General features: G+C 38.0%; 1 protein-coding gene across 2 annotated transcripts in view; it reads right to left on the bottom strand.

Moving 5' to 3' along the window:
• Positions 1-22,139, bottom strand: part of NUP107 (nucleoporin 107) — a 43,548-nt gene extending 21,409 nt beyond the window's left edge. Inside the window, exons 1-12 of one of the 2 annotated variants that reach the window (XM_082352949.1) lie at positions 21,995-22,139; positions 20,165-20,256; positions 19,572-19,658; positions 18,795-18,913; positions 15,199-15,343; positions 10,602-10,705; positions 8,084-8,211; positions 7,342-7,390; positions 4,622-4,693; positions 4,133-4,221; positions 2,009-2,087; positions 139-252 (exon numbers count right to left, since the gene is read on the bottom strand). In XM_082352949.1, coding sequence (XP_082209075.1) covers positions 139-252; positions 2,009-2,087; positions 4,133-4,221; positions 4,622-4,693; positions 7,342-7,390; positions 8,084-8,211; positions 10,602-10,705; positions 15,199-15,343; positions 18,795-18,913; positions 19,572-19,658; positions 20,165-20,256; positions 21,995-22,002 — 1,086 coding nt within the window. In that variant the 5' untranslated portion in view covers positions 22,003-22,139. The remainder of the gene's footprint in view (positions 1-138; positions 253-2,008; positions 2,088-4,132; positions 4,222-4,621; positions 4,694-7,341; positions 7,391-8,083; positions 8,212-10,601; positions 10,706-15,198; positions 15,344-18,794; positions 18,914-19,571; positions 19,659-20,164; positions 20,257-21,994) is intronic. The other variant, XM_082352950.1, reaches the window with a different exon arrangement.
• Between the last annotated feature and the right edge of the window lie 5,368 nt (positions 22,140-27,507).

Raw genomic sequence — 27,507 nt, 5'->3', positions numbered from 1 at the left:
TGGAACGGGAGTTAGATCCAGAAATACTGTGAAAAAGATTACTGCATTGAGGAGGCACTCTCAGTGGTCACAAAGATCCTTTCCAACTTACACTCTGTGACTTTTTGATATTGGACAAGCAGGGTATACATCATTTACCTCTTCTGTCATTCCAGCACGAATCAGAGTGAAAAGATATTTAAGTAATCTGACTTCATCTTCTCTATCCAGATCATCAAGGGGCATCTTCTGTCTTATGGGAGCATCAGGGTCCTACAAAAATTAATTAATTAATTAAATCATCAACTATAAATTCTTTATATGCACATACAATTTAAACATCATCAAGAGATGATACATGTCTCCTGAATTACATACTGAAATAAATTCACTGAATTTAGTTAAGTAACAAAGGGAATGAAAGTGTCACAAGTGTCCCAAATAGCCACATAGCTGTCTGCTGCACATTCAAAACAGACTCTGTTGGCCCACAAAGGTGCATACTTCAGTTACGCAAGCTGGAAACAGCCCTAGCCCAGCCCAGCAGCTCCAGAAATTCTACTCATAATTCAAGCTGACTGGAGCTTTACCCTGTTGTAGCAACTACATGGCCCAGTTAATCCTAAACAGAATGAGGCCTAGATGGAGAATGAGCAGAGGAGAAACTGCAGGAATCACAATGCATTCTGTGACTAGAAGGTGTTCAGCTGGTTCTTTCTGAGAACATATGAGAAGAGAGCCCAGTATGGCACTAATGCTACACAAAGCACACCAACACCCAACAAAAGAAATTTTAAAACAGATTTCTAATAAATACCTCCACCCTCAGTTATTCCTACCAACTACCTTTCACAAATAAAAAGAAATGTGCCTTTGAACACTGGGGATAACATAGTGTCCTCACTTTTGCGGCAAAGAGCACACATGATCTACATCAGCGGTCCCCAACCTTTTTGGCACCAGGGACCGGTTTCGTGGAAGACAATTTTTCCACAGACGGCAGGGGGGGTGGGGAGGGGAGCTGGTTCAGGCAGTAATGGGAGCGATGGGGAGCGGCAGATGTAACTTCGCTCACTCGCCTGCTGCTCACCTCCTGTTGTGTGGCCCGCTTCCTAACAGGCTGCGGACCGGGGGTTGGGGACCCCTGATCTACATGATGAATTTGAGATGAAAAGCTATCTTAATGTGACTTTAAAAGAGGAGTAATCCTTATTCCAAATGTTACTGAGTAATATCATTATCAATTCAAAAACTGGAAGGCATAATAGGTCAATTGGCTAGTTTCACAAATATTTTGCAGACAGATATAATCATTCAATTATGGAACATGGTTTCTTTCTGGCAAAAGGAAATCACCACTTTCCAGATGTTAAGGGTAAATGATTTTTAGTTGCTTGCTACAGGGGTAATTTTGCTACAATTTATTACAAGAACTTTCAGTAGTTTCCAAATAATTTTCATCAAAACACACTTTTGTTACCAAATGGAATTTTACCTATTTTTTTCGACTGCTACTTACTTCTCTCACTCTTCACTATAAACATTTAATTCACATGCCTCCACCTATCACAAAGCTCTGTTCCTTCATTTCCACAATAATTAGACTCCCGTTCTTTTCAAATCCACTGTTACTCCTATAACTCATATCCTAGAATGACCCTTCTAACCTCAAGCTAATTCACAAAGCTTTATTTTTTTCCCCTGCTTTCTATATAAAAGAGCTTTCATAGGTCACCACCTTACAGCTGCAGAGTCAAACCTTGCTATAAAGTCAAAATTAATTTGTTTTAATGCTGGCAAATCAAGAACACTTTCTATACTTTCTTTTACAATTTACAATCTATAGGCCACAGATGGGTTCAAATATATGCCATCAAATTCAAACGCAACTTAGTACTTTTTAGAGTTAAATAGTATATGCAGCCCTTCAGGAAACTAAAACAATGATCCAAGAAAATAAAAATTCTCAGCCTTTAGGAATAAAAATCACTTAACTTTGAAGGCAACTTCCATTTCAAAGAACACTTACCAATTCAGTGACAAGAGGACGGACACTTCCTATGTAAGAAGAGAGTTGCCGCTGTTTCAAGGTATGCAGAGTATTTTCCCTTAAAGAATAAGTACAACTTTTTTTTAAACGAGGAATTTTAATAGGTCTACTTAAAAAAGTCAAGTCAAGGAAAGAAAGAGAGCACAAACTCAGAAAAAACATGCAAAACGCTAATATAAAAGGGCATTTTAGCTCAGATGACTAATGATGTTGAGCACTTTTTCATGCCTTTTTGGCCATTCACCTATCTGCTTTTGTGAGGAATCTGCTCAAATCTTTGTCCTTTTTATCCAGCTGTCTTCTTGCTACTGAGTTGTAGTTCTTTATGAACTACAGGTTCTTTATGTTTCTTCCAGTCTGCGGATTGCCACCAATTCCTTTTCTCAATGATGTCTTTTAATGAGGTTTTAATTTCGATGAAGTCAAATCAATCTCTTTCTCCTGATTACTGCTTTCTGTGACAATCGCTTATTCTCCAAGTCACAAAAATGTCCTCTTATGTTTTCTTCTAAGAGCTTTACAGTTTTAGCTTTTACATTGGGGATTATGATCCATCTTGAATTAACTGTTGGGTACAGTGTGAGGGAGGCATCAAGGTTAATCCTTGTTCACATAGATATGCGGTTTTTTCCTGCATGGTTTGTTCAAAAGACATTCCTTTCCCCACTGAATTGCTTTGATGCCTCATTAAAAACCAAATGACCACAGAAGTGTGGCTCTGTTTTAGGATTCTCTATTCTCTTCTATTGATTGGCAAGAAAAGGAGACTAACTCATAAAAAACTTGTAAAAACCTTAACAGGACATATTAACTTAAAAATTTTTTTTTCTGAAAATGAAAATTTCTCTTTCTCTCAGAAAAACCACAACTAACCAAGATTTAAGATTTAAAAAAAAAAAATTGGGCTTCCATGGTGGCACAGTGGTTAAGAATTTGCCTGCCAATGCAGGGGACATGGGTTCGAGCCCTGGTCTGGGAAGATCCCACATGCCACGGAGCAGCTAAGCCCGTGAGCCACAACTACTGAGCCTGCACGTCTGGAGCCTGTGCTCCCAACAAGAGAGGCCGCGATAGTGAGAGGACCCCGCACCGCGATGAAGAGTGGCCCCCGCTCACCGCAACTGGAGAAAGCCCTCGCACAGAAACGAAGACCCAACACAGCCAAAAATAAATAAATTAATTAATTAATTAAAAAAAAATTTGGTAGCACTAATTTCCTAGTTAAGCCGAGAAAAAAAAATTGATTTATAGACTTGATACATATATAATGTTACTGAATTCAAAGGCAAACTGAACTTTTTCTTTAAGTCTTGAAATAAACTGTCCCTTTAACCTAGGGGTGCTTGCTTTCTGGTTTCAAGGTCTTACAATAATTTAGAAGCACTGAAGGATGCAGGGGAAAGAAATTAAAAAACAAAAACAAAAACACATACAAGTAGCTAGAAACATGGGAGAATTGTCTTCTTGATAATCAAATTATGATTATTAAGAAAATATGGCAAAGTGATTGTTTGAAAACGTGAATCAGACCATGTCATTCTTTTATTCTCAAGGCTTCCCATCACACTTAGAATAAAGTCCCAAACCCTTACCTTGGCTACCTGTAAAAGTCCTATATAAGCTGGCTCTCTTCAATCTCATTTCCTACCATTCTTTTCTTTGCTGTGTTCACACTGGCCTCCTTGTGCAAATGCTTTACCTTCTCAGAGTCTCTGTAGTTCCTGTTCTTGCCCTGAACACTTGTCCCTCAAATTTTTGCATGTCTGGCCTCCTTTATTTCTTAAAAACCTCTTATTCTTATTACCTGTTACTTCCTTAGAGAGGCCTTCCCTGGTCACCTCTTCTACTTAAAGTAACTCCCATTACCATCCTCTATCCATCAACTCTGATTCTTTTTTTTCTTTCAAAGCTCTTAGCACCCAATAGGACATATATTTATTTGCTGTCTAACTCTCCTATACAATTATAAATTCCACAAAGGCGTGGTTTTTATCTGTTTTGCTCACAGACTGAGTTCAGTAAGAACTGAATAAATATTTGTTGAAAGATGAATAAACAAAATCAACATTAAATGACTTCAACAATAAAAGTTTAGTGACTTACCAATATACTGACTTTGCATAAAACTCAATATTATCCGAAAAATCTCCAATCTCATCTTTGGCAATGCTCTCCAACCAATCTACCACCAGCTAGGAAAGGGGGGGAAAAGGAGTATTAACTATAAAATCTGTAAGTATTTTATTTGAAGTAGTATTACTCCTACCATTAATTTTTTAAAAAAGGGTTTCTAATTCAAAAATACCAAGTAACAATTTTTTCTATCACTGTTTTTACTTTTTAAAGATGTATAAGTATTATGGTAAAAGATATTTTCTATAGGAATAATAGTTTTTAACAGGCTATTCCTGGAAATGGTGGGGCTATTATTTGAAAACAAAAAACAAGGTTCTTACTTCTTTTTAATTATAAATTAAAAGATCAAAAAGAAAAAAATTAAGAAAAAAGTTTGACTTAAAAAACTTCATTTCTTTTATGTCATTTACCTTTCTCCATATTTCACCAAAAAAAATGTAAAAATTCTAGTCATACCTGACTTTGTCGGACAAGTGAATCTCTCTGAAATAATGCTTCCACAACTGCTTTTTCACTGGCATTAAGAACCTATTAAAAAAAAAAAATGGTGGAAAGAAAGAAAAGAAGATCCTCAAGAACATTATTTCAACAGAAAGGTAAGAGAATCTGAAATAAGTATATTTAACCACCCATAACCATTTTAACATAGCAAATCTGTACATTCACCTTTGAAAAAATTTTATAAGTAAGTTTCAAACTGCTAGATCAATGTGCAGCTGCTCTTACTTGATATTTTAATTCTTGGTTATGCTTAAAATTTTTAAGTTCTATTTCCCCAGAGATGCTGTTTTCGGGAAAAATAAAACACAAAACAAAATGAAGCAAATCATAATAAAGGGTAGGATGCAGTCATGGGGCATATTAAGAAACTAACATTTAAAAACTTTAGGACTTCCCTGGTGGCGCAGTGGTTAAGAATCCACCTGCCAATGCAGTGGACATGGGTTCAAACCCTGGTCTGGGAAGATCCCACATGCCGCAGAGCAACTAAGCTCGTGTGCCACAACTATTGAGCCTGTGCTCTAGAACCCACAAGCCACAACTACTGAGCCCACGTGCCACGACTACTGAAGCCCACACGCCTAGAGCCCGTGCTCCACAACAAAAGAAGCCACCGCAATGAGGAGCCCGCGCACGGCAACAAAGAGTAGCCCCCACTCGTCGCAACTAGAGAAAGACTGCACGCAGCAACGAAGACCCAAAGCAAACAAAAACAAATTAATTAATTAATTAGAAAAACAAAAAACAAGGTAACTTCCTTCCAACTGGCAAAATCAAATGATTGATGGCAGAGTAAACATCTTCACACACTGTGAGAGTGTAAACTAGTACATTTCATCAGGAAGGCAACATGACAAACTCTATCAAACTTTGTCCCAACAATTCACTTCCAGAAATATAGGAAATACTCAAATACGTAGGTAAGTGTGAAGAATGTTCATTGCATTATTGATAACTATAGCAAAAATACTGGAAACAAATATGTCCAGCAGAATGTCTGAAAAAAATTATGGCACATTTATACTTTGGCATACTATGAAAAAATAAGGTAAACGTATACAAATTGACATGAAAAAAACTAAGAAATATTGATGAATAATAAAAAATTCTCAGTATAAGGTATAAATGAAATCATACTATATGGTAAAAAAGAAAAAAACACCAAACCAACCCCCCTCCCCCAAAAACTGCGTGTATGTATAGAGCAGGGAGACTAGATGAAGCTATTGCCATAATTCCTGCAAAAAATGATGAAGGCTTTGGCTTAAGTGGTGGCAACAGGAACAGAGATGAGAGTTCAGGGTCGGAACAGAAGAGCTAGAGTGAGCAAGATCTGATGATGGACTAAATTTTGAGATGAGGCAGAGAGCAGGGTCTAAACCCTGGCTACTCAGAGTGTGGCTTACAGACCAACAGCATCAGCACCACCTGCGAGCCTCTTAAAAATGCAGAACCTTAGGCCCCTCCCCAGACCTACTGAACCACAATCTGCATTTTAACAAGATCCCCAGGTGACTCATGTGCACAGTAAAGTTTGAGAAGTGCTGGCTTAGGGAACACTTGGGTTCCTTGGAAAGTTGGCTATGGTACCATCCACTGAAGGACCAAAGTGGGTTTGACTTTTGACAGGTTGGAGTTACAGTGCTTGAAAATTATTTTGCTTTAAAAGAAAGAAATACAGTTGACCCTTGAACAATGCAAGGGTTAGGGCACCGATCCTCCTTACACTCGAAAATCCAAATGTAACTTTACAGTTGGCTCTCTGTACTGCTCATTCCTCTGTAACCGAGGTTCTGTACCTGAGGATTCAACCAACTGCAGATCATGTAGTACTGCAGTATGTATTTAGTGAAAAAAATCTGTGTGTTAAGTGGACCCACACAGTTCAAACCCGTGTTGTTCAAAAGTTAACTGTAGAAGGTGCTGACTTTTGAAGGGGGGCAACATGGCTGAGTTCCCCTGGGTCTGCTGGGAGGAAAAGAAAAATATGGAAAGACCATTTACAGAATGAGACAGAGCCTGGGGACTCATTCCCTTCAGGCTCTATCTTCTCTCTGCTTGGAGTCTCTAGGAGAGAACAAAATATATTCTAGCGCTGCAGAAGAGTTTGCACAATTTAACAACTTGACTAATACCTTTACTAGGACCCAAGTCACTGAATCCTGCAACACTTCACCCAGACTGCATTAAAAAAAGGCTTCTGCTGAATGGCCTGAGGGATAACTCCCTCAAATTTCCTAGGAGGTCAATGTTTGATTTCGAGGATAATGAGGCATAGCCTTCATTGTCTTGGAGGATCCTTTGTCTGAAGGAAGGCATCTCTAGAACACTGTGGTTGACCTTCCCAAGGTTCAACTAAACATTTCAAAATGACATTCTCAACTTGATCTTCAAAAAAAACCCCACAAAACTGTGTGTGTATATATGTATAAAGATGCAGACAAAAATGTCTGGTAGAATACGTACTAAATTGTTAGAACAGTGAGAGGGATAAAAGAGAACTTTAAACTTTTACTCTATAATGTAGATCAATTTTGATTATTGTATCTTTTATTTACTTGTAAAATTTTTAAAATGAAGAAACTCTAGATGGAGGGTCAAAAATCAAATTCTACTACTAAAAATATTTGAATTTTTAAGCATTTATAAAGGAAAAAATTTAATATAAAACTTACAGTAATTACAAACATACTTTCATCTTCTAATGCAGACTGTATTCTGTCTCTGGGGAAAAATAACACAAAATGAAAAAGCCTTATTTCACATGAGTAAATGAAATCACCTTTTTAAGCTAGATACATGCAGAAACCTGCATTCCATCCACTGTAAACAAATGAGTTTCCAATTAACTTAGCCAACATGTTTTTAAAAGCAAAAATCAAGTAGTAAATGCCTTCTGAATCTAATACTGACATCTGAACAAAAATGATATTTACTGAAGATACAAACTGCAAAGTCTTTAATGGCTACCTGCTAAAGCATACACTTTTCAATATGTTTTCACAGGGCCAAAATGAAAAAATATAATTTTCTCTCAAGATTTTCTCATTAGGATGAGAAAGTAACAGAATGAGAGCCCAAACCAAGGAGCATCTGAGAGAAGAAAAATTTGGTTAACTTCTCCCAAACTTCCACATTACATAAAGTGTATCTGTCAGTTCTTTTTCTTAATCTATCCTCTTCTAAATATTGCCATATTTTTAGCACTTTCCTTAAATCTTTACACGTATCCAATTTTTGGTAGCTACCGGCTTTATGATTAATATTCCCCTTTCCTCGTTAACTCACTTCTGACAACTAAGGCATTAGAAATGGTAAGTATCACAAAATGACAGAACCTATTTCCAAACACATCTTACTCTAACTTCCAAGTTAATCTGCCAGTTTATTTCTCTTTGAAGTCCTACACAGCTTTACCTATACAAAGAAGCCAGCAGCCTCCACGTGACCATCTCCTGTTGAAGAAGCCAGAGCATACTGGCTGTTTTTGAAAACTTTTGAAGTCCAGGTGTTGCTCGGCTCACTATTTTACTCAGTATATTCACCTGAATTAAAAATACAAATGTAGTAAGGTTTTCTATAATTTTGAGTCACAACTTTGTATCTTCAAGTACATAGTGCTAAAACTAATTATATATATTTTATATATGTACCTATTTATATTATAAATTTTTCCTGTCTATTGTCTTTTTTAAATTGAGTGTAATATAACATTCCCACTAGAAATGGCCTTAATTTGAAGTAAGGTGTGTTTATGTGGGTATATATGTAAAAGTTTAACAGACTCTAGACTTCAGATTCAACAATAACAGCCATGAGTACGTTTTTCTCCTTGTACATCAACCCAGAAGATAAGCTAAATCTAACCTACACCCAACAAAATCATAACATGAACCAACAGAGTAGCAATGAAAATTAAAAGTAAGGTATCCTCAAATTTTATCTGAAAAATTTATACCATATAAAAAAATCAAGAAAAATATTTTCCTAAGACTGGTACCAAAACATTGTTGTTTCTAACCAAACCTTAACCAAAATCCCTCCTTGCTGTAAAACAGTAGTCCTTAGCCATTTGAGGACTTTTTGTGGAAGTCTAATGAAAGATATGGATGTTCCTCATAGAAACACACACCAAATTATTTAATAGGAGGTTTAAGGACCCAGGGTAAAAGAAACCTTTCTCAAAGGTTATGAATATTACCTCCTTATCAAAGGCAATTAAGAGACAGGATTGGTCTCATTCAGAAAATGAAGAATCACTACCAAAACAACAGGTTTCCCCACCCTTTAAAAAGTATTCACAAAGTAATGTTACTTCTGTCTTAAGGCCAGTGTTTAATAAAAGTATTATCTGTATTTCTCATTCCTTTAATAAATTCTCTATTGGAATCCTAACTCCAGTGATTCACTAGGTGATTATTATTGCTTTTGTTATTTAATGAAGCTACTGCTTTTATAATGGAACAATTCAGAAATTGGTTATTGAACTAATATTAAATGCTCAAAAAATATTGGCTATTACTATTATTTCAATTATTCTTGAATGCAATAGTTTCTTGAAGTCCTTTCCTTTCCTTTAAAAGAGACTTAATTTTTTGAGCAGTTTTAGGTTCACAGCAAAACTAAGTAGGAAGTACAGCGAGTTCCCATTACTTTCTGCCCCCAAATACACACAACCTAACCCCCCACTATCAATATCCAGTACCAGAGTGGTACGTTTGTTACAGTCACTGAAGCTACATTGACATGTCATTACTACTGAAAGTCCATAGTTTACACAAGGGTTCACTCTTGGTGTTGTACATTCTATGGGTTTTGACAAATGTATAATGACATGTATCCCTCATAATAATATCACACAGAATAATGTTACTCCCCTAAAAATCCACTGTGCTCCACTTTCCATCCTTACCGCCCTTTGAACCCTGGCAACTGCTAATCTTTTTATTCTCTTTAAGTTTTCCCTTCTCCAGAGTATCGTATAGTTGCAATCACACCATATGTAGCCTTTGCATATTGGCTTCTTTCACTTAGTGATATGCATTTCGGGTTAATCCTCATCTCTTTATGGCTTGATAGCCCATTACTTTTAAGGGCTGTATAATATTCCACTGTCTGGATGAACCACAGTTGATTTACCCATTCACTTACTGAAGGCATCTTGATTGCTTCCAAATGTAGGCTATTATGAATAAAGCTGCTATAAACATCTATGTGCAGGCTTTTGTGTGGACATATATTTTAAACTCTTTTGGGTAAATACCAAAGAGTATGAATGTTAGATTATATGGTAAGAGTATGTTTAGTTTTGTAAGAAACTGAGACACTGTCTTCCAAAGTGGCTGTACCATTTTCCATTCCCACCAGCAATGAATGAGAATTCTTGTTCTACACCCTTGCCAGCATTTGGTTTTGTTAGTGTTTTGGATTTTGGTCATTCTAACAGGTGTATAGTGGCATCTTGTTGTTTTAATTTGCTATTCCCTAATGATATATGATGTGTTTTTTTTAATTTTTATTTTATATTGGAGTATAGTTGATTTACAATGCTGTGTTGACATATGATGTTAAGCATCTTTTCCCATACTTATTTGCCAGCTGTAGATCTTCTCTGGTGATGTGTCTGTTTACATGTTTTGTCCATTTCTCAGTTAGATTGTTCATTTTCTTACTGTTGAGTTTTAAGTTTTTTGTATATTTTGGGTTTTCCTTTTTCAAAGATGCAGAATCCTTTTGTCCTTAAAAGAAATATTATACGGACTCTCAAAGTGTAAAAAGCAGAGCTGCTCTGGCTGACCTCCTAACCATGCCACACTTGTCACTACACCCCAAGACATCCTCCTTAAATTTGGCATAGAAATTCACAAGTTGATGCTGTTCAAAAAAAACTTAAGAGTACTGAAGTCTGACCAGCAATGCAGTGAAATTAACTTACCTGACTAATACAAATGTTTTCATACTCTTCCACAAGGTCAAAAACTGTAGTTGAAGAGTGCTTCAAAAAAGACTGCAGGAAATCAGAAAACATACTCATGGATGCTAGAACACAATAAAAAGAAAAGGAACAGAAAGAGTTAAATGACATACTTCTAGGTAATTCTGTTTGTTTTAAAAACTTAGGGCTTCCTTGGTGGCGCAGTGGTTGAGAATCTGCCTGCCAATGCAGGGGACACGGGTTCGAGACCTGGTCTGGGAGGATCCCACATGCCGCGGAGCAGCTAGGCCCGTGAGCCACAACTACTGAGCCTGCGCGTCTGGAGCTTGTGCTCCGCAACAAGAGAGGCCGCGATAGTGAGAGGCCCGCGCACCGCGATGAAGAGTGGCCCCCGCTTGCCACAACTAGAGAAAGCCCTCGCACAGAAACGGAGACCCAACACAGCCATAAATAAATAAATAATTAATTAAAAAAAAAAAAAAAACTTAAAAACATAGCTACAGATCCTTTTTTTTAACTGCTGTATTTTTAAAAATATATAATTGTGGTAAAATACAGATAACAAAATTTACCATTTTAACCATTTTTAAGCGTACAGTTCAGTAGCAGTAAGTACATACACAGTGCTGTGTTACCATCATCACCATGGGACCACAGAACTCTGCATTTTGCAAAACTAAACTCAGGATAACCAAGGCAATCCTGAGAAAAAACAAAGCAGAAGGCATCACACTTCCTGATTTCAAACTACACTACAAAGCTATAGTATTCAAAACAGTACTGGCATAAAAATAGACACATAAACCAATGGAAAAGAATGGAGAGTCCAGAAATAAACTCCCACATATATGGTCAATTAATATTTGACAAGGGAGCCAAGAATGTTGAATGGGGAAAGGATAGTTTCTTTAATAAATGGTGCTGGAAAAACTGGATAACTGCATGCAGAAAAACAAACTCAGACCCCTATCTTAGACCACTCATAAAAATGAACTTGAAATGAATTAAAAACTTAAATAAGACCTGAAACTGTAAAATTCCTAGAAAAAAAATGTAGGGAAAAAGTTCCTTGACACTGGTCTTGGCAATACTTTTTGGATATGACACCAAAAGCACAAGCAATAAAAGCAAAAAATCAACAAGTGGGACTATATCAAACTAAAAGGCTCTATACAACTAAACAAACAATCAACAAAATGAAATGGCAACCTATGGAATGAGAGAAAATATTTGCAAACTATATATCTGATAAGAAGTTAACCTCCAAAATATATAAAGAATTCATAAAATTCAAAAACAAACAATCTGATTTAAAAATGGGCAGAGGAACTGAACAGACATTCCTCCAAAGACATATAAATGGCCAACAGGTACCTGAAAAGATGCTCAACATCGCTAATCATCAGGGAAATACAAATCAAAACTACAATGAGATACCACCTCATATCTGTTAGAATGGCTATCATCAATAACACAAGAAATAACAAGTGTTGGTGAAGATGTGGAGAAAAGGGAACCTTTGTGCACTATTGATGATAATGTAAACTGGTTCAGCCACTATGGAAAACAGTATGGAGGTTCCTCAAAAAATTAAAAATAGAACTACCATATGATCCAGCAATACCACTTCCGGGTATATATTCAAAGGAAATGAAAACAGGCTTTCAAAAAGGTATCTGTACTTCCACACTTACTGCAGCGTTATTCATAATAGCCAAGACAGGGAAAAAACCCAAGTGTCCATCACCGGATAAATGGATAAAGAAGTGGTATATATATACAACAGAATATTATTCAGCCATGAGAAAGAAAGCGATCCTGCTATTTGTGACAGGATAGACCCTGGATAGACCCTGAAGGCATTAAGTAAGATAAATCTGACAGAGAGAGACAAATACTGTACTATATCACTCATGAGGAATCTAAAAAAGCCAAACTCATAAAAACAGAGAGTGGAATGGTGGTTTCCAGGGGCTAGAGGGTGGGGGAATTGAGAGATGTTGGTTAAAGGGTACAAATTTGCAGTTAGAAGATGAGTAAATTCTGGAAATCTAATGCACAGCATTGACTATAATCAATAAATCTGTATCACATAGTTGAAAGTTGCTAGGAGACTAGATCTTAAATATTCTCACCACAGAAATGATAATTATGTGATGTGAAAGTATGATGGAGGTGTTAGCTAACACTAATAATATGCAAGTGTATCAAAGCAATATGTTGTATACCTTAAACTTACAGAATGTTATGTCAATTATAACTCAAAAAAAAAAAAAGAAAAAAAAAATCCTAAAACTATAACTCCCCATTCTCCCCTTTCCCTAGACCTTGGCAACCATTATTCTACTTTCTATGTCTATGAGTTTGACTACTCTAGGTGCCTCACATATGTGGAATCATACAGTATTTGTCCCTATGCCACTGGTTTATTTCATTTAGCATAATGTCTTCAAAGTATATTCATGTTGTAGCATGTGTTTGAATTATATGCCACTGTAAGTATATACCACATTTTGTTTATCCTTCATCCATCAATGGACATTTGGGTTGCTTCTACCTTTTAGCCATTATGAATAATGGGGCTATAAATGAGGGAACACAAATCTCTTTAAAATCCTGTTTTCACTTCTTTTGGGTATACACCCAGAGGTAGAATTGCTAAATCATATGGTAACTCTATTTTTAATTTTTTGAGGAACCACCAGTTTACCATTTCACATTCCCACCAACAATGTACAAGAGCTCCAATTTCTCAACATCCGTGCCAACATTTGTTATTTTCTGTTTGTTTGGGGTTTTTCTGTTTTTGTGGGGTTTTTTGACAGTAGCTATCCTAATGGGTTCAGGTGGTGTCTCGTGGTTTTGATTTGCTTTTCCTTAATGCAAATTATTACTTAATAATGCAACATTACTGATGTTGAGCAAATTTTCATGTGCTTATTGGCTACTTTTATATCTTCTTTGGAGAAATGTCTAAAAGTCCTCTGTCCATTTTCAATTGAGTTGTTTGTTTTCTGTTACTGTTGAGTTGTAGGAGTTCTTTCTACATACTGAATATTAATCTCTTATGAGATATATGATTTGCAAATATATTCTCCCACTCTGTGGGTTTCCTTTTCACTCTATTGTTCTTTTGACACATATTTTGATGTAGTCCAATTTATTTTGTCTTTTGTTACCTACAAGTCTTTTAAGATTCCAAAATGTATTATTCAGTAGTCTGTTGACCATTACTACAAAACCATGAGCCAAATTTTGAAACATCTGAATTGTATTTTAAGTACACCATAACAAAGTAGCTGAGAAAGTTATAATAGATACTAAAATGACATGTTTTACTCAGGGAAAATACATACACTCTACTACAATACTGTATAATATTTAAGGCCTCAGCCATGGTTCATACTAAAAATGAAATATTTTATAGATTAAGTACAAAGTACTTTTGAGTCACTCAATATCTGAGTACTTACAACTGGCAAATACTACAAAGAAGCAGTGGTCACCACAGTGTTAAGAGAAGGGCTCTGGGACTTCCCTGGTGATGCAGTGGTTAAGAATCCACCTGCCAGTGCAGGGGACACAGGTTCGAGCCCTGGTCCGGGAAGATCCCACATGCCGCAGAGCAACTAAGCCCATGCGCCACAACGACTGAGCCTGCGCTCTAGAGCCCGCAAACCACAACTACTGAGCCCACGTGCTGCAACTACTGAAGCCTGCGCGCCTAAAGCCCGTGCTCCACGACAAGAGAAGCCACCGCAATGAGAAGCCCGCGCGCTGCAACAAAGAGTAGCCCCTGCTCGAAGTGACCAGAGAAACCTGCGCGCAGCAACGAAGACCCAACAAAGCCAAAAATAAATAAATAAATACATAAATTTATCAGGAAAAAAAGAGAGAGAGAGAAGGGCTCTGGAATCAAACTGCTTAGTTTCAAATCCTGGTGCCATCACTTCCTAGCCAGGTGAGCTCAAACAGGTTAATCTTTTTGAGCCGCAGTTTCATTTCCCTGAAAATGGAAACAGTTACTGTATCTATTCAATGGACCATGAAAGGAGTTAGTGTTCACACAGTGGTTAGCATACTGACTAGCACTCATATATGTTAGCTTATAATGATAAAATGAAGAAGAACCTATGTCATAATGTGCAGGTACAGAGACACTAAAAGCAAATTTTTTTTCCAAAAGGGAATGGTAATAGCCAATGTAAAGTTAGAATAGTCACAGTACTATTTGAAGAAACAGCACTAGCATCCAGGCCAAATAAAACACGTCAACAATGTCAGATAAAAATTAAACCAAAAGAAAAAGAGAAGCTCTTTCAACAGCACAAATATGGAAAGAATAAAAATATTAGAGACTAGTCTAATAACCTAACACGCTACTACTTATACTGAAAGATTAAACGGCAAAATGCCGCTCCAGCTGAGAACTAACGTGAGGTTCTCAACCTTCTAGAGCTACTACATCAAATGTCGTAGCCATTACCATAACTAGTTGGCTTAACAAAAAATATTTTTTAATGATGTTCAGGAATAGGAGATAATTTCCTTGATCTTAGTAAAAGGACAAGCTACTGTGTTACAAACGAAGTTTTACCAGCTTCTCCAGGATCGTCCTCCCGTAACATAACAGCACTGAGAGTTACATCCTCTGTTACACTGTGGGGCTCTGTGTTTGTGAAGAGCCCTGCACGCTGTGATGAGAATGCAGCGGCCCAATTACTGTCATCCAGATTAGTTACCTGAAAAAATAAAAGGAAGATACAGAAAAGTAACGCGGTTATTGCTGCTGAGTGAATAAAGACTTTAATACTATTAAAATTTTTTAAAGACCATAGGTATGTGTTTTTCACTTTTAAAAGAGAGCCATGGGGCTTCCCTGGTGGCGCAGTGGTTGAGAATCTGCCTGCTAATGCAGGGGACACGGGTTCGAGCCCTGGTCTGGGAAGATCCCACATGCCGCGGAGCAACTAGGCCCGTGAGCCACAACTACTGAGCCTGCGCGTCTGGAGCCTGTGCTCCGCAACAAGAGAGGCCGCGATAGTGAGAGGCCCGCGCACCGCGATGAAGAGTGGCCCCCACTTGCCACAACTAGAGAAAGCCCTCGCACAGAAACTAAGACCCAACACAGCCAAAACTAAAATAAATTAATTAATTAAAAAATAAAGGGAAATAATTTAAAAAATAAAAAAATAAAAAAAAATAAAAGAGAGCCATGGGGCCATTTTATTAAGGAAATCATGGCTTTTTTTTTTGGCCATGCCATGAGGCATGTGGGATCTTAGTTCCCTGACCAGGGATTGAACCTGTGCCCCCTGCGTTGGGAGCTCGGAGTCTTAACCATTGGACCGCCAAGGAAGTCCTGGTGGGTTTTTTTTTAAAAAAAAGGCAGTATATTCCTTCTTTTTTTAAATATCTATTTATTTATTTATTTATTTTTGGCTGCGCTGGGTCTTCCTTGCTGCGCACAGGCTTTCTCTAGTTGCGGCGAGCGGGGGCTACTCTTCATTGTGGTGCGTGGGCTTCTCATTGTGGTGGCTTCTTTTGCTGCAGAGCACAGGCTCTAGGCGCACGGGCTTCAGTAGTTGTGGCATGCGGGCTCAGTAGTTGTGGCTCGCGGGCTTAGTTGCTCCACAGCATGTGGGATCTTCTGGGACCAGGGATCAAACCCATGTCCCCTGTACTGGCAGGCAGATTCTTAACCACTGCGCCACCAGGGAAGTTCCAGTCCCAGCTTTTTTGTTTTCTTCTTTGCACTACCCCATACTTTAAAATAAAAAGCCAATAAAGATTCCATTTTGTAATATTTAAGCTGATATTAATAAGTAAACTAATATCAGCTTTAGTCCTATTGCTCTAGGACTAGTTCAAATCAATTTTTTAATTTTGGGAAATAGTACAGGATGAATGACCCAGTTTCTACAACAAATAAATGGTAAAGAAAAAAAGAATGATGGAGGAACTTATAGATTAAAATACTTAAGAGACATACCAAGTAAATGCAATGTGTTGAGCTTGTTTGGATTCTGATTTGAACAAACCAACTTAAAAAGTCTGACACAACTGAAGAAGTATGAACACTTAATGAAATACGTATTGTAATGAAAAAAGTACACATAAAATGGCTATTTGAAATGATAAAGGACTTACTCTGTGTGTGTAGGGAGGGGTAAGACGTGTTAACAATATTGTACTTACGTTAAAGAAAGCATCCTTATGTCTCAGAGATACCTACTTAAGTATTTATGGATAAAATGGTATGAAATCTGGGAACTATAATGTGGGGGAAATGCTTGTGGGTGTAGATGAAACAAGATCAGCCATATGCTGATAACTGTTGAAAGTGGGCAATAAATACATGGAGGCTTACTCTACTATTGTATTTTTGGACATATTAAAAAATAGTAATAAAAATCTTTTTTAAATTTACCTTTACTTAAAATCCAGGCATGAGCAACAATAAAAATGTACCTTTAAATCAGTCTCCCCAAGGAAAAATGCTAAAGATGGGTGCTGGGGCCCTATATATTAGTGAGGTAGTAACTATGGGCTGAGGAGAGCTTAGCTTCAGCTACCGAAGACTGATTGATAGTTCACTCCCTTCTGGATACTCATCATCATTATTATAAAGATCAAACTGAAAACCTTACACAGCAGTGATATCTTGCATTCAGAAAAATACTTTGGTCCATAACCAAATCTTGGCAGGTAGACACATGGTAAAATCAACATAGCAAATACTGTACTTCCTTCAGGGCAATCTGTATATCTAAGACCACTTCTCACAGCTGATATCAAAATTGGCAAAACAGGGACTTCCCTGGTGGTTTAGTAGTAAAGAATCCGCCTTCCAATGCAGGGGATGCGGGTTTGATCCCGGTCAGGGAACTAAGATCCCACGTGCCACAGGGCAACTAAGCCCATGCACCACAACTATTGAGCTCTCGCGCCTCAACTAGAGAGCCCGCACGCCACCACTACAGAGCCCACGCACCCTGGAGCCCGCGCACCACAACTAGAGAGAGAAAACCCACGCGCCGTAACAAAGAGACCACGCGCCATAAAGAAAAGATCCCGCATGCCTCAACGAAAATCCCGTGCGCCCCAATTAAGACCCGAAACAGCCAAAACAATAAGGAAAATAAATATTACAAAATAAAATAAAATAGGCAAAACAAATCAAGACAGTATCTTTGACTACAAAGTAATTTCCAAACATTTTGTAATAATCAGTACATATTTACTCTATCCTAGCCTTTAAAAGAGTAACAATTTTACTATTAATCTTGCAGTTCTGAAGCAGTAAATAATAAAACTCATCTTCTTTTGCTTAAACCCAGAAGCAGTCAATTCACTCATGTTTTTAAGAAGAATAAGAATAAACATTGCCAAAATAAACCAGTTTCATAAGCAAAGTAAAACTGTTCAATGACTAGATCACTGTTAGATATTAACACTCTAAAAATTCATAAGACTGTAATAAATATTTCTAAGATCGATTTAACCTTCTAAGACAAGGAGAGGTTTAACATGCAAAACCTCTTTTTAATAAGCACAGAGCCAAATAAAGAGCCATTTTTATCTTGTTTTTGGAACTAAATGGGCCATAATACTCTACTACTCCAACAAAAGTCTTCCGTTTTCTTCTTCTCAGTTAGATACAATTCTTTCTTTTTCTATAGGGTATTTTAAGCCCCTAGGTCAAGTCATTCTGTATCACAGTTTATAAGACATTTCTTTTGCTATTTTAACTATTGTATCACAGTGATTCCTAAAGAGTGTCTCATCTACTTCTCCCAAAATTTTCTCTTGTCTTTCCTTTAATGCTTTGTCCTTCTTCCTTATGACAGTCTTCATTGATTACTCCTGGCTTCCTTCTCTTCTATGCTTCTTGGGCTCAGCTTTTATACCAATAGCAACCAATCGGAATTGATTTATTCTCATCAGCAAACTGTCAGATTAACACATTTTGTCGGCAACTAACTGCCACTGGTGCCACAGCTTCCACCTATGACATGAGTATGTTTAAGGGTCTCAGTTTTCTGAAAGTCTTTCCAATCAAAAACTGATTTCAATTAACATAACCGGATTACTTTATGACAAATAAGACTTCAATTCTCATTAAAAGCTTTTTAGCTAAATATCTTACGTTAATAAAAAGGAAGAAAATTTCAGCCCCATCTTTCTACATACCATAGACAGATTTCCCAAGAACCCCGAAGACTGTGTAAGCCGAGGAGACCTCCCTCCAGTTCCAAGAATGCAGAAAACATCTGGCTGCCTTAGTAAGCTTCGGTTTGTTGGAGTAACTACTAGGAAGAGGTTAGTAAAAAGAATTCGAAATGCGTGAGCCTTGATCATGGAAGAAAACAAGCAAACAAACAATAAAGAATAATTTTCACTTTTCAATTATTTAGATTCTAACCAAATAAATACTTTCAATATTAACATTTCCATCATATGAAGATTCAACTTATTTTTCTAAATATGAACTTTTAGTACTACTGAGCCCACCAAGAAAAACTTTACTGCAAACAGAGATGCTTTCATTATAGCATAATTGAGCATAAAAAAAAGGGACACTAATGAGTCCATGAATTTGCCAAATTCTAATTTTATAAAGCATACTATAGTATAGAGGACATGGGCCCTGGAGTAAGCAGATTATGGTTTGAATTTTGGTTCCATTACTTACATACTTACCTAGCTATGTTATCTGCGTTAATCAACTTCTCTAAGTCTCACATTCGGTCTTGGCAAAACAGAGATAATACCTATGTCATAGTTAGTATGCATTTATGTAAAGAACAGTGACTTACACATGGTAAGAGTTCAACAAATAGTAACTGCAATCATTATTATTTGTTCTTAATTAAAGATAATTTATAAAATATAATATATATTATGGTATTAGTTGCTATTATTATTATCATTATTAAATGCTTTAAAAGCAAGAAAAAAAAATCTTACAAGGTTGTCGAAATGAGCTGGGAGTTCGGGGGATAACCTGGTCTCTTGGTGTAGTATTAGCAAAAATTTCATCTTGGGATGCCCGAACTACAGGAAAAGTTAAGAAAAGTTTTTCATGTAGAAAAGACACCATCAACCATATTTACACTATTCAAAATATGTGAATACATTTTTCAAGGGCAAGGTATTTTATGGCTACCATATTTTCTATGCAAAGAGTAAATAATTCCCTCTCCCCTTTAAATTCTCAGTTATCAGTCTTAGGTTGCTACACATTGAACTAAAAGTTGTTAGTCAGATTTCAAATAATAAAAAAAATCTAATCTCAGCAGAAGCTAACCACAGTATGATGGTTAGCAGTAAAATGGAACATCCTTATTTTCAGGGAAACATGAATCTCACTGAATTTCAGCATTATACTTACAAAAGAACACATCTGGGAAGTTAAAAAAAAAAAAAAAAACTAAAACTAATGTCCATAGCATTTTATTATTATAGCTAGTGTTTAATATCTCTCATAAAAAGAAAAGTCTATAATCCTGATTCTAAACATGTTGCAATTTTTATAATCATGCTTAAAATGCAAAGGATACTTAAAACTCTCTTCTGAGCGCTCTGTTTTCGTGCAGTCCGAGTCACCTCTGCCTCCCGGATCACAGGAGATGACATCTCTCCAAAGTCACTCCTAAAATGGCATAATCAAGCTCATGTGAATGAAATGAGAATGTAGCATTTGCAAAAAAACTTTATCATCATGATTGGACCAAAGGATCCTAAGTCAGCCAAGATGCAGATCATCCCAGTAGCCAAGTCTTTGATATTTTTGTTGATAATGCCCCTCTGGCTCCAAATCCTGCTTATCCCTCAAAGTCCTGCTCAAATTTTACCTGCACAAAGACTTCTTTGACTTTCTAATACTTGTTATTTTCTCCTGTGGAATTACTTTAACACGTGGAATCTAAATCTATATTATAACACTGTTTTAGATAACTGCTTCATGAAGGTAAACCTTTCCTCTTTGGATTGAGGTCCCTAAAATTGCAGGAACTCTTAAAAGAATCTTCTGTAGTTTCCAAAATACTTCAAACCATGGATACTACTATTCAAGCTGGTGACTTGGGAGGCTAAGTAAAAAAGAAATCTAGTAAATTGGAGAGAAATGATCCTTCAAGTTTTTTCTCCCCAGACTACACTAAGGGTGTCTCCTGTCTCAGCACTACTGTAGTCACCATGCCCTTGTCATTCTCTGCCCAAAGTCTAGAAAATAAATTGTGTGAATTAAGAGGCCTGTATCTTAAGACAAGAATCTAATATTCATTTCCTCTACTTGAAAATCTTCAGATATCTATCTCTAGCCTACAGAATCAAGTCCAAATTTCCTAGCATGGTTTTTACAATCTGACCCCAGCTTACCAGTTCAGCCTTATATTCAGCCACAAACATCACTCCATACAAACATACACTGCATATGACCATTCAGCTACGCTTTCATATCCTTACACCTCTGTACATGTTGCTTCTTTTACAGAGGCCTACATTTGCCCCCTTGGTCTACCTGGTGAATACTTACTCATCAAACAGCCTCCTGGAGTCTAGAGACACACAGATCCAGGTTGGCAACTTGGTTCTTCTATTTGTAAGCTTCCTAACTAACCAAGTTCCTTAACCTTTTTTAGCCCCAATGTTAGGTGTAAAAAGAGGATCATAGTAGCTATCCTGACAGGATTGTTAGAAAAGTTAAATTAGCTAATAATATATTTAAAGCGTTTAAGTTACCAGTGTAGGCTACTGCTACTATTCAAACACCAACTAGAAAGTATTCTCCTTTGAGAGGTCTTCCTGATACCTCCCATGACAGGGAGACTTCATTGCTCCCCATTTCTTTTCCCACAGAGCAGTACAAAAACACTTATCACTCCGTACTGCTCGGCTGTCTCCTCCACTACACATTCCCCCGAGGCCAAGAACCTTGAGTAACTCATCTTTTACGCAGGTGCCTGGCATAAGCCAGGATCATAGAAAGAATTCAATAACTATCTGGTGCTGGAACCTGTAATCAGAAAGTCTGGGCTGAGATCCCTGTTCCATCACTGACTGGCTCTGTGATCTCGGGCAGGTCACTCAGCATCTCGAATGCCGGGCCACCTCCTACCTCGCCCACCCCAGGAGCGAAAAATGTTGCGCGAAAGTAAGTAGGTGGCAGAGCCGCCGTGGGAACCAGGAGATCATCATTAGCCGTAACCCTTCCCGACCCAAGCGGCCTTTCTTCCATCAGCTGCAGTCTCCCAGCCCGGAAAAGGAGTCCTAGGGTCAGCACCCGGGCCCTCGTCGGCTTCCTCTGGGAGTCGGGTTTCACCTGTTTCGTTCCTCCAGCACCCTGGAGGTACAAGTGTCCGGGATCGGCCGTCACCACCAAAACTGACCTGTCCATGGCTATAGCCTTCTCCCACCGAGAACCTTGAAAACTCAGTCCCAGCCTAGCCGCCGCGTTTCAGCCTTCCCGCTCTCCGGAAGTAAACCCTTTGACCCGGAAGCACGTCCTCGCTAAGCCGCTGTAGAAAAAAGAGGCGAGGGGCGGGAGGGGAGAAGAAACAACGTTCCCATTCGGAGCATGCGCAACTTCTTCCGCCTGCCGCCGCTTGTCCCGTCTGCGCAGGCGCAAAGGTGTGCCAGCGGTTGACGTCGCTGGGCGGGGCGGGGTAGGACCGGGGTGGGGAAGGGGGCGGGGCCTGACCGTTTCGCCTCGCTGTGCGGCCGCCACTTTGCTTGACTGGCATTTATGGGCGTGGTCCAGGCGCCGGGGTTATCCTGCTGGGATACTTGACGTATATTGATAGTCTAGAAAAATGTGAAGTCATTTCCTGGTATTTTCTGTCAGAAACAGCCTGGACCTGGAATTCTGACGTGCAATCTCTGCGCTACACCTCGGGGGTCCCTGTCTCTCTCTTACTGTACTCACCTTGTTTGAACTGTAGTGTAAACCTCCTACAGTTTTTGAAATTGTTTTCCATAATGGCTATTTGTTCTTTACTTGGTATTTTTCCCTATTAAGGAGAAAACGATCACCTGTCTTAAAAAAGCATAAAAGATGTTGGTATTGCCCTCTATTTCAAAGTGCAGGATAGGCAAAAAGTATATTCTGGCCCTGAAGGAATCAGTCGAAGTTTTGCCTTAGGCATTTACATTCCACTCTAATCCTGGGAAATGTTCTAGGAAGGCTTCTTCATACCTAATTCCCGCTGAGACGACGTGGGGTTTTGAAGAAACGTGGCTTTGGGCTCCATCTAGGCTTGAAACCTCTGCGCTGCAGATTCCTCATCTGTAGAACAGAGGTAACGCCTTTATCGCAGAGTTGTTGGGAGGATTAAAACGAGATGTCAAATGTGCATTGCACATGGTAGTCATCGAAATGTTAATCTTCTTCTCCTCCAATAACTACTTGGGTCTCACCCTAGTGCTCTCTCATTTTTCCCATATCCTAATTTTCTTGTACAAAAGAACGCTTTTCTCTTATGGAAAATGAAATGTGGTCTTAATGGTTTTTGTCAGTGCCAGAGGCAGGTTTATTCAAAGTATGAGCCAGTGTTTCAGGTTCTTGCCATGTGTCCCCAGGCAAGTGAATGCCAATGCGTTTTATTCATGTAATGTACTTGAAGTGATTGACCATAAGGCACACAATAAAAGTGAAGAGCAGCTTTGGGCAAAGGATTAGCTCGGTGTTCAGTTCATATGCAAAGAGGGAACACTTGTTAAAAAGTGCACTGGGGTTCACTTTTGAAACACTCGATTAGTAGGCATAAACACCATACTGAAACTGCACAACTCGGATGGGATTCGAACCCAGCCAAAACTCAGACTTGGACTTGAACCCACTTTTAATTGAAATCCCACACCTGGTCTCAGGACTTAATGAAGCTCAGGGTCTTTATGTCTCGTTACAGAAAGAATTCAGTGAGAGACAAAGTGATAGGTAAGAAGTGGATTTATTTAGAGAGATACACATTCCACAGACAGAATGCAGTCCATCTCAAAAGGCGAGAGTGAGCCCCGAAATATGGGGTGGTTAGTTTATGACTGGGTAACTTCATAGACTAACAAGTGGGAGGATTATTCCAACTATTTTGGGGAAGGGATGGGGATTTCCAGGAACTGGGCCCCGGCCCACTTTTTGGCCTTTTATGGTCGTCCTGGAAAATGTCATGGCGTCTGTGGGTGTGTCATTTAGATGCTAATGTATTACAATTACAATGAGTGTATAATGAGACTCAAGGTCTACTGGAAGTTGAATCTTATGCCATCTTGGACCTAGTTGGTTCTAACCAGTTTATGTCTTGTCCTCAATAGTTAGGCATTCTTTTAATGTGCCCTGCCCCCTTCCCTTCTGTTTCAGTTTTACGCCACTACATTTTGGGGTGGTTTGTTATGTAGCAATAGATAACTGGAACAAGTGGGATCAGACTATAACACTGTTTTATAATCTGCTTTTTCACTTAACAGTATGAACATTTTAATCATATCAAATATTTTTCATCTGCATCATTGTTAATTTAGCCAAATATTTTGAAAGAGGAAAATTTGTCTCTATTTACACTGACAATGCAACTTAACACAGTCTGACTTCAACCCTCACTGCTAAAATAAAACTGCTCCAAACAAGGTCACCAATGCTCTCTTTGTCAATAAAAGTTTGTTTTTCATCTCTCATCATCTTGGGTGCATTTGACACTGCAGACCACTCTCTTCTCTGCCACAGTCCTGTCCCTAGGTCTCATGACTTTCCTCATGAGCTTTTTTAAGTCTTCTCTGGCTTCTCTTGACTAGTTTCCTATGTGGGCTTTTGAAATCTGCCTTTCCCTTAAATGTTAATTCATTTTCTCCAGAATTCTGACCTAAGCTCTCTTTTCTTCAACTCTGCACTGTCCTCAGGCTTTTTTTTTTTTTTTTTGAATTATTTATGTATTTATATTTGGCTGTGTTGGGTCTTCGTTTCTGTGCGAGGGCTTTCTCTAGTTGTGGCAAGCGGGAGCCACTCTTCATCGCGGTGCGCGGGCCTCTCACCGTCGCGGCCTCTCTTGTTGTGGAGCACAGGCTCCAGACGCGCAGGCTCAGTAGTTGTGGCTCACGGGCCTAGTCGCTCCGCGGCATGTGGGATCTTCCCAGACCAGGGCTCGAACCCGTGTCCCCTGCATTGGCAGGCAGATTCTCAACCACTGCGCCACCAGGGAAGCCCTGTCCTCAGGCTTTAAACTACCAACTCTTTCCTCCCAGATTCCCAATCTATAGTTCTAGCCCATATCTTGCTTTTTGTATTCCAGACTCATACGTCCAATTGCTTACTGGGCATGTTCACTTTGAGGATACAGAGTATCTGAAATTTAACATGTTCTAATTCTAAAACAGCAGTTTTCTTCTTTGAGCTCAAAACATTGCAAACATGCTATTAAAATTTCATAATATTCTTTTTATCTAAAGAAGTAGAATTACAGTAAGATTAAGTAATTTACTTCAGGTCATGGGCTTGAACTAAATTGAATCACAAGCCAAAAGGATAGTAAATAACATGAATCATGAATTAAATACAAATACCAGATTTTGGGTGAACCAAAACCACATGTAGGTTTTAAGACCTAGCTTGGCTCAGGAGACAATATTGCCTGGCGGTTAAGAGCAGTCTTGGAAATCAGGTTTCCCAGGTTTAAATCTCAGTTCTGCAGTTTATCAGCTATTTAACTATTCTAAACCTCACGTCTATATAAATGAAAATATTCTCTTAGGGTAATTGTGAGGACTAAATACAAAAATAGCAATAGAGCAAAGTGGTCAAAAGCTCAGACTTGAGAGTTGGATTGACTTGGGTTACATCCTAGCTCCACCACCGCATACCAGCTACATGACCTTGGGTGCAAGTGTGTGCCTCAGTTTATTCTTTTTGGGTGTAATAATAGTATGAAATCATAAAGTTGTTAGGAGGATTTAGTGAGTTAATATGTGTAAAGCCTTAGAATAGTACCAGGCATTATATGTGTGGCATATTATACATGTTCAAAAATTATCAGTTCATTTTGCAACATCAAACTTAAGACATAGAGAAAGAGACATTAGTAACATAGATTGAACTGAACTAATTCCAATCCTTTTTTTTTGCCTCTGATGCAGAAGCATTTTTCCCTGTTTATATAAAGATCTCAAAATAACTAATACTTTATGTTGATAAATATAAATATAATTGCAAAGTCTCCTTTTGTTCTCCATATAAAGCAGTCCAGTGGTTATAATCCTGAAGAATCCTTTATTCAACCATTCACAAATAATTATCAAGTGTCAATTATGTACCAGGCACTGTGCTTGCAGCTGGGAGATATTGACTGGGGAAAAGGACATTTGCTGATTTAAAAAAAAAAAAAATCATGTAAACCTACCTATTCAAATATACATAATTGATCATAAACTTGGAATACATAAATATTTTAGATTACCATTATAGTCACCAAATACAATTTGGCATTTTTTTTCCCCCCCTTTGGTCGTGCTGTGGCTTGTGAGATCTTAATTCCCTGTGGAGTCCTAACCAATGGACCACCAGGGAATTCCCTGGCCATTATTTTCTTAAAATATTCTTACTTAAAACCTGTTATGAGGTAAAACTGTTAGATCTCGTAAATTGATATTAGGGCTTGATTGGCAATGTTTTATTCTTTTTTTTTCCTTTTTGATGTCGACCAGCTCTTTTAGCTCTTTTATTTATTTATTTTAAAAAATTGTGATGACATATATATCACATAAAATTTACCATTTTAGCCATTTCCACGTGTGCAGTTCAGTGGCATTAAATACATTTCACATTATTGTGCTAGGAAATATTTTAGTCTTAAACATAGAAACCAAATTATAAACCAAAATAAATCCAAAATTATTTTTTATTTAATTTGGCTTCCTGCTCAAGATGCATCAGATCTTGGTAGTCAGAATAAAATGCTGACACACATTTAATGCACAAGTAGCAGTGATATTGTAAAGCAGTTATACATCAGTGATGGGAAGGAAAACAGAGCTTTGAATGGATTTTAGGGGGAATCTGCAAGATATGAGTTTGGTCCGGAGAGAACAGGGAGCAAAAATAGAAAAATGTTAAATTTCAAGAAGAAGCAGCTCATGAATCAGGGGAGTAAAAAAATATTTAAGTGTGGAGCGTAAACCGTGTGTGCCCTCGAAGATACAGATGTGTTATCGGAACCTCACATATAGGAGAAACGCTAATGGAAGGACTCCCTGAGACACTGATAGGAGTCTAGGAAAGGATGTGGTCATGGTGGTGATAGCAGGAAGCTATTGATTGAGTACATTATGTCTTTTCCGATATGACATTTTTTTGCCGGGGGTGGGGTGGGGGTAGTATCTGGTTTGAAGGAAAATGCTTTACCTTGAGGTCAAATGGGGTCAAAGTTTAAATACGGAGCCTAGTTGACCCTTGTGTGTCTATCTTGCCTGTAAAGCAGAGAGTGTAGTGTAGCGTAGTGGGTAGGGTCTTGTCAGTTCATATTTGATGAGTTATTTCACCTCTTTACACTTCAGTTTCCTCTTCTGCAAAACTGAGATAAGAGTATTGTCCTCAGAAGTTTGTACGCGTGATTAAATATTATTTATGTAGCAATTTGAGAGGTGGCACAGAACACAAAGACTCCTTGGGTTGAATCCTGGCTCCCCCACTTACTCAGTGGAGCCTTGAACAAACTACCTCTCTGCTTTTTTATAACATAAATGATAGTACTTACCTGAGAAATTTATCGTGAGGATTAAATGAGTTTACACAGACAAATCACTTAGAACAGCGTTTGGTCTATAATAATCAATAAACATAGACTAATATTATAATGCACCACGTATAGTAAATATTTAGTATGTGTTTGCTCTTTTGTTCGGCTCCAAGAAGGCAGGG

This window comes from Balaenoptera borealis (assembly GCF_965194805.1).
Source record: "Balaenoptera borealis genome assembly, chromosome: 13".
Taxonomy (NCBI): Eukaryota; Metazoa; Chordata; class Mammalia; order Artiodactyla; family Balaenopteridae; genus Balaenoptera; species Balaenoptera borealis.
The sequence above is the reverse complement of the archived record's forward strand: the minus strand, read 5'-3'. Positions and strand labels throughout refer to the sequence as shown.